This window comes from Nyctereutes procyonoides, unplaced genomic scaffold (assembly GCF_905146905.1).
Source record: "Nyctereutes procyonoides isolate TBG_1078 unplaced genomic scaffold, NYPRO_anot_genome, whole genome shotgun sequence".
Taxonomy (NCBI): Eukaryota; Metazoa; Chordata; class Mammalia; order Carnivora; family Canidae; genus Nyctereutes; species Nyctereutes procyonoides.
This window is the reverse complement of record NW_026575135.1, coordinates 46,329,339-46,342,178: the sequence shown is the minus strand read 5'-3', so window position 1 is coordinate 46,342,178 and position 12,840 is coordinate 46,329,339. Positions and strand designations below refer to the sequence as shown.

General features: G+C 38.2%; 1 protein-coding gene across 8 annotated transcripts in view; it reads left to right on the top strand.

Annotated features, from left to right (window-relative positions):
* KDM4C (lysine demethylase 4C) overlaps nucleotides 1-12,840 on the top strand; it is a 428,768-nt gene that overhangs the window by 310,129 nt on the left and 105,799 nt on the right. For all 8 annotated transcript variants that reach the window (XM_055302072.1, XM_055302075.1, XM_055302073.1 and 5 more), the window contains one exon: nucleotides 166-274. In XM_055302072.1, coding sequence (XP_055158047.1) covers nucleotides 166-274 — 109 coding nt within the window. The remainder of the gene's footprint in view (nucleotides 1-165; nucleotides 275-12,840) is intronic.

Below are 12,840 nucleotides of genomic sequence, written 5' to 3'. Positions count from 1 at the left end.
CTATCCAGGTATCACCCAGGGGGTTTAAAATTCAGAGTCTGTGTATGACAAATTTAGGTTTTTGACTTTCCTTCTTGTATATGTATATACTGAATTTAAGAATTGCCATGCCTAGTTGAAGGACACGGGAGCTTTGTTTAATGTCTTGTGTCCCCTCTCCTGTAGGTGGGCTCATGTCATGTGTGCTGTGGCTGTCCCAGAAGTCCGGTTCACTAACGTCCCAGAAAGGACGCAGATAGATGTCGGCAGAATACCTTTACAGAGGCTAAAATTGGTGAGTGGAAAAGCTGCTTTTTTACCTCATAGATCAGTGTTAATTTCAAGTTCTGAATATTTCTTTTAATGTCACATTCTCAAGATAATTTTTCTCTTAGCTTCATTTCATTATTCTACCCTTTTTTCTGTTTAGCCTGAATGTACTTATCTGTGCATACTCTTTTCCTGTTATATTATAAGTATGATATAACTTTCCTCAGTTCTGTTTGAAATGAGGTGAAAGAATACTACTTTTTCTGGATTAGTGTGAATTTTTAAGCCATAGGCTATATGGTGAGGTTTGTTAGTAACATACTTAAACTATCTTTAAATTGTTTAGTTTTTCTCTCTGGCCTCTTTTTGTTGGTCTTGACTTAGCAGATTCACTTAACTTTATTTCATCATCACTTCACCAAGAGATTTGTAGAGAAATGGAAAAACTTTTATTATTACCAAGGGATTTTTTTCATTTACAAATAGATACAGGTCATTTAATTTGCCAGACTTTTTGGCTATTTATCTTTGGACTTGTCTAGAAACTTTCATAAAAGTTTTCCTACTGGTTCTCTTTGTTAAGAATATTTTTTTATTCCAAGGATAGACCTCTCACTCCTCAACATTGGAGTTCTGTTAAAGCGTGAGCCAAAAAAGCATTAGTTTAGGCCCTTAAATTTCATATTTAATGATAATTTTATCTAACATTACATTGCATTATTTAAAAATATTGGAGTGTGTTTTAAATATAGACTTTACAATCGGAGAAGGACAAACAGTGTATGTTCTCATTCATTTGGGGAATATGAATAATAATGAAGGGGAATATAAGGGAAGGGAGAAGAAATGTGTGGGAGATATCAGAAAGGGACACAGAACATAAAGACTTCTAACTCTGGGAAATGAACTAGGGGTGGTGGAAGGGGAGGAGGGCGGGGGGTGGGGGTGAATGGGTGACGGGCACGGAGGGGGACACTTGACGGGATGAGCACTGGGTGTTATTCTGTATGTTGGTAAATTGAACACCAATAAAAATTAATTTATAAAAAAAATAAATAAATATAGACTTTAATTTCCTAGAGTTTCTTCAGTACTTGTTTTTTTTTACTTGAGGTCTTTCCATTATAGAATATTTTGCACACTGTAGCTATAACTTTAATCCAACTATTAGCTTATTACCAGTCTCTTCCCCATCAGGGAACTGGGTGTATTGTCTCTGGACCTCTGTCACAGGCATTCAGAGTCTAGTCTACAGTCTTTCATTCTCAGAGAAGGGAAAGTACACACTGTTGTTTTCCATTATACCTGCATCAAGAATTTCACCTTGCTAAAAAATATGTACTCCTTTATGGACCTGAAGATTATCATTGGAAGATGTGAGTGGTAAGACATGATGCTCAGGATGTGGTAATGGAAGTTTTGTGAATGAAATGGAAATAATGGGTCATTTAAATGGTCCTTTAAAGCTCACAGTGACTCAGAATAGAGTAAAAAGTTCTTCAGCTCCTAACTTCTGTAGGAAAGTTTGAAATCTTATATCGTGGCCACCAGTTTTAAAAAACACACACATGCATACCAGTGAGAAACAAATAAACAAACAAAAAACATTTGCCATAATTAGGACTGTGAGGCAAGATATTTAAAAAATGTTGAGTTCATCACATGTTGAAGAATTTAATGTTTAGTGTGACGAACATTAACAAATAACTTACGTTTTAGTTTTTATCTAATTTACAAGTAGTATGTATTTGCAAAAATTCCAACACTGCACTTAACCATTTTTGGTTCTCTATTCTAAAAGATGACTTCTGTTACTAGTTTAATGCTCTTGATACTTTCCTTTAAGAAACTACATCCTGGCTAATCTAGTACATGAATGCAAATTTACTGTTACTCACACCAGTACCAAAGGGGTTTTAAGGGAACAGCAGAGAAGAACATGGGATCATTTCCATGACCTTCAGAAAGTTGTATTTAGAAATTTGACACCTGGAGTGCCAAAGCTTATTACTGTTTTCTTTTCCTCTGCCTTACCTTGATTATGTATATCACATACTCCTTACAGAATGTTTTACATCCTTAAACAATTGATACCTTGAAAAGCATATGTTTTGACTGAATTTAAGATCACCTAAAGTCTACTTCTAATGGCAGTGCAGAGCTGTTTATTGACATATTTGGTTGAAATTAACATGGTATAGATAATTTTTTTTTCTGTTTTTAATAGTTTTATATGCATGGAGAGTTTCTTGGTATTAAGTGGTATTTATCAAAATGCTCACAGTAGTTAAGTGGGAAAATACAAGGAGAAACTTCATTTTGGGGAAAAGTATTACTCAAAAATTCTGTTAAAATTTGAAAGTGAGAACAACCAAAAGCCTAGATGACTTTTTTACTGAGAATCCTCAAGAAAGCACTATCACTGTGGTGAATCTTCCGTTGCACAGCGTCTGTGCACCGGTTTTTCTCAGTGATTATACTTAGATGATCTGGCTTTGAATAACAAAATTTACAAACGATCACTTGTATGTGGTGTGGGATGCACCCTTCCAAGAGGTGGGATGCTCTGTCCTATATGTGCAGTCAAGGACATGCTTTCCTGACATTAGTATTCTTTTGAAGTTTAAGTAATCTATTGGTACATGGCCAGTGTTAAATGTCAGTATCAATTTGTTTCACAAAACAATTATTACTCTACCTTGCCAGATATTTAGTGTACATTTTCGAAGACATTGTTCCTGTCTTTCAGTGTCTAACAATTTAGATGGGCTTTCTCAACTTTGGCTCTATTGACCTTTAAGACAAAACAGTGTTTTGTTCTGGGCAGCTGTCATGTGCATTGTAGATTGTAGCATCCCTGACCAAACAGACAATGCCAGGTACCTTCTGGGAGGCAATATCATTCCCATTTGAGAAACCACTCACTGGTCTATAGGGAAGACATAAAGAGAAAATTTTAACTTTTGTCATTTTCAGGCAGAGAATATCTTGATTAAAAGAAATAAGTTGGAGACTGGAAGAATAGAAATTCTTAGCTGTCTTTACAGACAATCCTAGAGGATTTTTTGGCAAATTGGTTGAATTTGTCAATAAAGTAATGAAATTTATATATGTATATTTACTATTGTATGATTATTATATAATCTGATTATTTTAATATTACTTGATCTTATAAAAATTGAACAACCTTGAATAGCAATCAACTGATGTGTATGTGTGCGCGCCTCCCCACCCCCACCGACATGATAATTTGGAGTAAATATTTATGGAATAAAAGGCAGCAAATTATTATTTATTATTTCTGCTTCTGACTTAAAATTATTGTGGCTGGAGAGTTTTATCACAGAATATCAATGCCTTCTGCCTTTTTATGGTTTCCTCTTTAAAAGTTTGGTGGTAAACTTATACACAACTCTTTGTGAGCTAGCTACTCCATTGCAAGCTTTGACCCAGTAGCAGCAAGAACTCTGAGCCTCTCCCCAGTGCCCACTGGGTGGTGCTGCTGTACCAGGTTTTCATCCCATTGCCCTGGAATCACCTTCCTAACAAGTGCCTAATCAGAGTCCTGCCCACATTTGTAGAGGGATTGTGTGTGTGTGACAGAGAGAGAGAGAAAGAGAGAGAGAGACAGAGACAAAGAGATGGCACCAGGAAAGGGAAAGTGCTCCTGGCTGTGCATTCAAAGTGCTGAATTCAGAGGGCAATTTTTTAGTTCACTCTTTATTTAGCCATGAAAAGAACAGCTTTCCCTTGGGGTAAGTTAGTGTTTTTCTGTATAAGTAATAAGCATCACTAGTAACAGCTAGTAACTGCAAGAGGCTTAAAGAACAGCTGATGGCAAACATAAGTGTAAAATATCTTCTGAAATATAAAAGCTGTATATTTAAAAATGATCTTTATTATTAGTCTTTCTAGAACATGGAATACTGGAATTTATGGAGAAGTATTTGAATGTTTTGTAATACTGTTGTTAGCCTTTTATTTATTCATTGGTTCAACTTGCAGCTTTTGAAATACCTCTTTGTGCAATTATTTGTATAGGAAGATTTTTTTTTTTGTATAGGATATAAGAAGATTTATTTACTTTAGATTTTCCCTCTGACTTATAATGACCATTTTTTTTCAAAAGAGGCAGCAAATGGAAAACAACTTTTTCAGTGTTCATCAGTGGATTATGTTGATCCTAAAATGGTATGTGCTTTTATGAGGAAACTTTATTTATCTCATCCAGCCACCTTGTTTGGTAACATCACAGGTGTGGTCTTTGCTCATTAGATAAGTAAATGGACAAAAATGGTGACACTAAACTTATTTTCAAGATAATATTTTATTGTCTATGTATTTTATTTTGTGTGGTTGATAATTTTAAATACTTTAATAAAATACATTAATTTTTTTAAAAGCTAAACAAAATTTACAATACCTTCTCCACTCTCCAGTGAACATCAGAGCATTGGTACCCGATAGAACAAAGAGTGAGGAGGATGCTGAGGACATTCCTACCCCCTACTTGATCAGTGTGCTCAGGGATAGCCAGGCTAGGGGTTTGTTTGAAGTCACAGGTGATTGGTATGCCTCAAGACAAAAAAGAAAACAACTGACCCCATGTCATACAGATTTTAGAATTTACTCAGTCATTTCCTTTTCTTAATTTCTTTTATCTTGTTCTCTCTACTAATTTGTTTGTCTAGCCATGCTCATAATTGAACCTCTGGAAGAGAAGCAAAACTGTGCAAAGATGAGAACACAAGAGAAGGAAATAAAGATAAAACATATATGAAATTAGAATGTCTTTTTTATAGTTTCATAATAGAAAAAGATATAGATTATCTTGATTATCAGGAAGAAGAGTTAAGTACAGGAATTTAGAGAGGACAAACAATATATCCTTTTTATAGAAGAATTACACAGAAGCCAGCAGTATTACCTGCTGCAATAAAATTCAGCATCAGTATTTTCTTTTGGAAGCAGATCACCAAAAAAATCTTGAAATTTGATTATAAAATTTAAGGGAAGAACATTTTAAAACTAACAAAAGGAGTAAAGCAGCATGAAGTTCTGATATTTGACAGACTTACCATGAATATCTACTACATATATCGATCACTTCTTGAAGATTAAATTAATTATCTGTGGAATTGATATAAATAAAATAGCAAGGCAGGTTTGTGGATTCTAAGAAATCTTAGAAAATTGCAGCACACCTTCAATTCAGCCATTAGTTTAAATTTTTTTTCCTATTTGTAGAGAAAGTTCTCAAATGGAAATGTTGTAAGAATTTTAAATTTAAAATTTTAAATTACATGCATCAAAGCAAATGATGTTTATCTTGTTTGCTGTCATTGCATAAAAACCTTGGCTGTTCTTTGACTCCACATCCATCCTGACAGTGGCATAGTACAGTGCCTTTGGTTTCTGTGTGAGTGGACGTTCCTAAGATTTTTACATTTAAAATCCTATTTTTGCAACCAAATAGAGGGAGAAAAGAATTTTGAAATAGCTGGAGTTGCCCCCAGGCCTTTAGTGACCTCCAATATGTATTTGACGAGTGAACCAAACACAGGCACAAGTGTTCTCTGAGTGAAGAACATTATTTGAAAAAGAATTTACACTGCAGTGATGACTGAGCTACAAGCCTTTCAGTATCTGGCTGAGACGACCTATTCTGCTTAGAAGCCTCTGTACACTTTAAAATTTGTACCTGAAGGCAAATAATAGTGAACTTGAAAGCCAGAGATTATAGTTTTGAAAGGTACATCAATTCTGAAAATAGAGTGGTTTCACTGTGGTATTCCAGCTGAAAAGTTGAATCAAGGGAAAAAATACATCCAGGCTTCCTATTTCTTAGAATAAGGTACTTGTTCTTTTGCTAACTGGCTAATGTTATCAGATGTATTGAATACTAAAAATAGAATTACTGAGAGGTAGAGATGGGGTCTGCTTATGTGCTGTAAGATCACACTCAGTCCTATTTAGTTAATGCTATAGCAATGTTAGAAGATCAGCTTCTGTTTCCTTCTAGAGAAATCATGGGTATATTTGACACAGTCTCTGTTAATGCATTCTGGGAAATGTAAAGACATAATTGATTATCTTTCATTGCTTTAAAAGAAAAAGTAGCACTGAAAAAGCAACCAAAAACCACCGTTATGTTCCACATTAACACATGTACTGTTTTATTCACATCTTCAGTTATTTTTAAAGACAAAAAGGAATTCTTAGAGAATAATAAACATTGACCATGATGAGTGACTTTTGTGTTTAAATGCAGTTGAGGAAAAATTTGCTCTTAATAAAGTGAACTACCAAAGGAGAAATGAGTTATACGACAAATGTAATAATTGTATATAGTCATATTATTTAATAAATTCAGTATGAAATTTATAATACCATTAAGGCCCTTCTTCAAGATTTCAACATACATTATATCTTCAACATGGTAAGATTTTTAAATAAGTTTAGTGTAAAAAAAAGTACATTAGTAGCTGTATAGTACTTAACTGTCAGAATGATTTGCTACAGGGACCAGATCCTATTGCAAGCTGTCAAATTTGTATATTGCTGTAATACCAAACCATAAAATCTTTTGAGTAAAATGGAAAATGTCAGATAGGCTTGACTAGAAATAATATACTTTCTGAAGGCTGTAGACATCTATAGGAGAAAATGTGTAAATGCATGAAATGTTATCTTGTTACTATGGATTTTCTTTATCTGCTGAAAGAAAACTCTGAGGCAAAAGGAAATTGATTGGAATCTTTAAATTTTTAGTTTTGAACTCATTTTTCCTGGGGACTAATTTTTAAAACATTGTTAGATAAGTGGAACTTAAGATAATTCATGTTTCAAGAATATTGTGAGTGAGTAATCTTATTTTTTAGCTTTGCATTGCTGAATGGTTCAGTTTTTTTTTTTGTTGTGTGTGTGTGTGTTTTTTTTTAATCTTGTCTGTGTGACTAGTGATTACTGACAGATCTTTTAATTGAATTAGTGAGCTCTGGGGTTGGGGTTCCAGAGATGGGATCACCCCCTTCACTTCAACATTGACTGGGCCAATGCCAACAAACACATGCCAAACCAAGGCAGCTGCTAGATGGCTCTTAAACAATCTAGGGTTTTGTTTGGTCAACAGTGATTGACGGAGAGTTATAGTATTTGAAAGGTATAGTCATTATTATAAAACAGAGGATTCATTATTATTTATTGGTCTAATATTTTAGTACAATTTAGGTTTTTTATTCCCTCAGAAGGGCATTCTTAAAATCCACAAAAATAAGTTATGGAATGTATTTTGTATAAAGTGAATCGTTTAATACTAGTAATTAATTGCATATCACTGTGGTGTATTTTAGGCATGTGCTCTCAATTTAGTGATGCCATTTTCTAACATGAGCTCATGCATATAGGTATCAGCACAATTTTAGCCAGCCACAGTTTGGACTTACTGATTTAAATATGAAAGGGTCTTGTCATTCATCTGTATTACTGGTTGGATCATACAATTCCAAGTCTCTGTTACATTGTGATTAAGACTGCTCAAGTCTAGTGTCGTCCACTTAGGCAAGCTTGCCATATAGATTAATCTGTCTTAACCTTATCTATAAACTGGGGTGGTTGTGAAGATGAAGTAAGAAAATGAAGGAATACAGTTGCCTTCAAACTAAGTCATTGCTTATGGCTAATGATTCATAAATCTCTGTGAGCTGCCTTTTGGGCCAATCAGGAAACAGAGCAGATAATTTTTTTTTTAGGATTTTATTTATTTATTCATGAGAGACACAGATAGAGGCAGAGACATAGGCAGATGTGGGACTCAGTCCCAGGACCCCAGGATCATGCCCTTAGCCAAAGGGAGCCGCTCAACCACTGAACCACCCAGGTGCCCCAGATAAATATTTCTAAGGGGAGAGTAGGTTCCTGGTGCTCTATTGTATATGTTTATTCATTCATTTGTTCAATAAGTATTTATTTAGGATTTACTATGTGGTTAGGTGATAGATTTTATTTAATTTCTGCTTTTATAGATATTACAGAATGGAAGTTATTGAACATTAGACAAGCAATTGCAAGGCAGCGTGAGAAGATCTGTTGTAGTAAAAATCTGGAATGCAATGGAGGATAAATTAGGGTTAGCAATACAGAGATGGAGAAAAGCTTCATGAAAGAAGCAATGCCTAATAATGCTTAATCTGAGGCCTGAAAGATGAGAAGAGCTAGCTGGAGGAAGGGTCAGTATGCTTAGTAGCCTGGAAGTGGGAGAGAATTGTAAAATCTAGGAAATGAAATTTCAGTAGAGCTGGCTGGGGCATTAAGTATCAAGAGGGAGAGGGAGATAGGAGTCTTGAGTAGAGGAAGCCTCAGATGATCTAGAACTGGGTTGTCCAACATGGCTACTTCTGGCTGTTGAGTGCTTGGAATGTGGTTAGTGTTACTGAAGACCTGAATTTAGGCAAGACGGCTGAGGAGTAGGGTCCTCACCTCACCTGGCCCCACCAACTCGCCTAGATAACTTTCAAACCTTCCTGAACACCTACGAATTCGGCCTGAAATCTAAAGAGAGAACAGCTGGAAGGCTACAGAGGGAAGGGTTTTCGCTTCTAGCAAGGTAGGGAGGTGTGGAAAAAATGAAATAAAAAAGAATCCAGCGGGGGAGGCCCCGAGGAGCCGGGCCGAGGCCGGGGGGAAGCCTCCGCACAGGGAGGCCCCGCCCCGGAGAAGCGGGAACTTGAAATCCGCCCCGGAGTCTTCCCGGAGGGAAAGGCGCTGAGCGGGGAGCCCGGGCAGAGCCGCAGGAGGGGCCGTGGGGCCTCCAGCCTCCCGGGGTCACTGACAGAGGACGTGCGCCCGGGGGAGGGCGCCCCACACCCCGCGGGCCGAGCGCGGTGAAGGGCTGGAGCGCCCGGCGGGGCCTCGGGGAGCAGCCGGTCGGTCAGGCGGGGGCTCCGGGCGGAGGGGGCTGCGCCCTGCTGCCTTCGGGAGCCGCGGCCCCGGGAGCGACCCCGGCAGCGCAGGCCCCGGAGCCCAGGATCCTGCGCTCCCCCCGGGACAGGGGGGCGGGGAGGGCCCAGGACAGCGGGGACGCTCCTGCCACCGCCGCCGGGCACCCCCGGAGCATCCAGGCCAGTGCGGACGGGGAGCTGCGGTCGGTACTGCGGGAGCTGACGCCAGGGCTGGGGACCCGGCCGCCGCCAGTGGGGTTGTCCCTCCTGGTGTCCCCCTGCGCCTGGGAGGGGCGGGGCCGCCAGGGGACAGGGGCCTCACGGGGTCAACAGCTCCCACTGAGCCGTGCACCTGGCAGGGGGTGGGGCAGCTCCCCCAGGTGCACACACCTGAGAACCCGCACAGCAGGCCCCTCCCCCAGAAGACCAGCTGGAAGGACGGGGGAAGAGCAAGTTCTCGACCTAGCAGCGCTGGAAAGCTCCAGGGGAAGTCCAGGGATTTACAGTGTATAGAACCAGAGGGTACCCTCCTTTTTTTCCTTCCTTTTTCCAGTACATCTCATTTGTATATCAGACTGTAAATTTCCATTTTTTTTCTCTTTTCCCACCTTAACTACAATATTTACCACCACATTTTTAAGATTCTTTCCTTTTGACTTTCATATTTCTACAATTACAGGTCCTAGATATATTTTTCACTTATAGATTCCCTTCAACATACTCAACTTAATTTTGAGAGATATACAAGATATGTTTTTTTGTTTTGTTTTGTTTTGTGTTTTTTGTTTTCTCTGCCTCATTTTGTTCTACAATGATGGAAGTTAATACCTTCTAAAACATGATTAGCATGCACCCAGAACCAAGTGGTATACTGTGCTGGTTCATTCTGTGAGATTCCTCATTCCTATTCTGCCCCCCTCTTCCATCTCATTTATGTTTTGGTGGTCAATGTTTTTTTTTTTTTTTTGATTTTTATTTATTTATGATAGTCACACAGAATGAGAGAGAGAGACATAGGCAGAGGGAGAAGCAGGCTCCATGCACTGGGAGCCTGACGTGGGATTCGATCCTGGGTCTCCAGGATCGTGCCCTGGGCCAAAGGCAGGCGCTAAACCGCTGCGCCACCTAGGGATCCCTTGGTGGTCAATGTTGGGGCCTTCTACAAGTTTTGCTGGTTTATATAAATTTGGGCCTGAGCAACTTCTAACATACAGAACTTTATGTACTCAGAAACAAGGGGACCCTCTAGGACCCATTAGTTAGACTACATTCTCCCTCCACCACAACTTCATCACCACCACCATCTCCAGTACCCGCCCCCCTTTTTTTTCTTCTTCTTTTCTTCTTTGGGATTCTTGGCCTTTTTTTTTTTTTTGGAACTTTATTTTAAAATTTGTTTTTCACTTTAGTAGTCCTTTTGTTTTATTTCGTTCTGATCTTTGTTTTCAATTTCCGGTCTCTGATTTGGCAGAATCCCCTGGGTGAAATTTACTTAGGTCATGGTTGATATTCTTGACTCAGCCCACTCATACAGCCACTCTGCACTGAGCAAAATACTAGAAAGAAGAACTCATCACAAAAGAAGAATCAGAAACAGTACTCTCAGCCACAGAGTTACAGGATTACAATTCAATGTCAGAAAGCCAATTCAGAAAGCCAATTATAAAGCTACTGGTGGCTCTGGAAAAAAGCATAAAAGAATCAAGAGACTTCATAACTGCAGAATTTAGATCAGACCGAAATTAAAAATCAATTAAATGAGATGCAGTCCAAACGGAGGTCCTAATGACAAGGGTTAATGAAGTAGAAGAATGAATGAGGGACATAGAAGACAAGTTGATGGCAAGGAAGGAAGCTGAGGAAAAAAGAGAAAAACAAAAGACCATGAGGAAAGGTTAAGGGAAATGATAGCATCAGAAGGAAAGATCTATGTTTAATTGGGGATCCAGAGAGTGCCAAGAACAAATTTGAACAAATTATAGCTGAGAACTTGCCTAATTGGGGGAGGGAAACAGGCATTCAGATCCAGGAGATAAAGAGGTCCCCACCCTAAAATAAAAAACCGTTAAACACCTGACATTTAATAGTGAAACTTGCAAATTCCAAAGATAAAAGAAAATCCTTAAGGCAGCAAGAGACAAGAGATTCCTAACTTAAATGGGGAGAAAGATTAACAGCAGACCTCTCCACAGAGACCTGGCAGACCAGAAAGGGCTGGCAGGATCTATTCAGAATACTGAATGAGAAGAACATGCAGCCAAGAATACTTTATCCAGCAAGGCTCTCATTCTGAATAGAAGGAGAATTAAAAGGCTTCCAAGATAGGCAGAAACTGAAAGAATATATGACCAGCAAACCAGCTCTGCAAGAAATATTAAGGGGGACCCTGTAAAAGAAAAAGGAAGCCCAAAGAAATAATCCACAAAAACAGGGACTGTATTATGATGACACTAAATTCATCTCTTTCAACAGTAACTCTGAACATGAATGGGCTAAATGATCCCATCAAAAGATGCAGGGTTTCAGACTGGATAAAAAAGCAGGACCCATCTATTTGCTGTCTACAAGAGACTCAATTTAGACCTAAGGACACCTCCAGCCTGAAAATGAAAGGTTGGAGAACCATTTACCATTCAAATGGTCCTCAAAAGAAAGCAGGGGTAACAATCCTCCTATCAGATAAAGTTTATCCCAAGGACTGTAGTAAGACATGAAGAGGGACACTATCTCATACTTAAAGGATCTATCCAACAAGAGGACCTAACAATCATGAATATTTATGCCCCTAATGTGGGAGGTGCCAAGTATATCAATCAGTTAATAACCAAAGTAAAGACATACTTACATAATAATACACTAATACTGGGAGACTTCAACACGGCACTTTCTGCAAATGGCAGATATTCTAAGCACAACATCTCTAGAGAAACAAGAGCTTTAAATGATACACTAGACCAGATGGATTTCACAGATATATACAGAACTTTGCATCCGAACACAACTGAATACACATTCTTCTCAAGTGCACATGGAACTTTCTCCAGAATAGACCACATACTGGGTCACAAATCAGGTCTTAACTGATACCAAAATTTGGGACTGTTCCCTGCATATTTTCAGACCATAATGCTTTGAAACTAGAACTCAATCGCAAGAAGAAATTTGGAAGAAACTCAAACATGTGGAGGTTAAAGAATATCCTGCTAAAAGATGAAAGGGTCAACCAGGAAATTAGAGAAAAATTAAAAAGATTCATGGAAGTTAATGAAAATGAAGATCCAACGATTCAAAATCTTTGGGATATAGCAAAAGCAGTCCTAAGAGGGAAATACATCACAATATAAGCATTCTTCAAAAAAATTGGAAAGAACTCAAATACGCAAGCTGATCTTGCACCTAAAAGAACTGGAGAAAGAACAGCAAATAAGACCTACACCAAGCAGAGGAAGAGAGTTAATAAAGATTCGAGCAGAACTCAATGAAATAGAGACCAGAAGAACAGATCAACGAAACCAGGAGTTGGTTCTTTGAAAGAATTAATAAGATAGATAAACCTTTAGCCAGCCTTATTAAAAAGAAAACAGAAAAGACTCAATAAAATTACGAATGAAAAAGGAGAGATCATAATCAATACCAAGGAAATACAAACGAT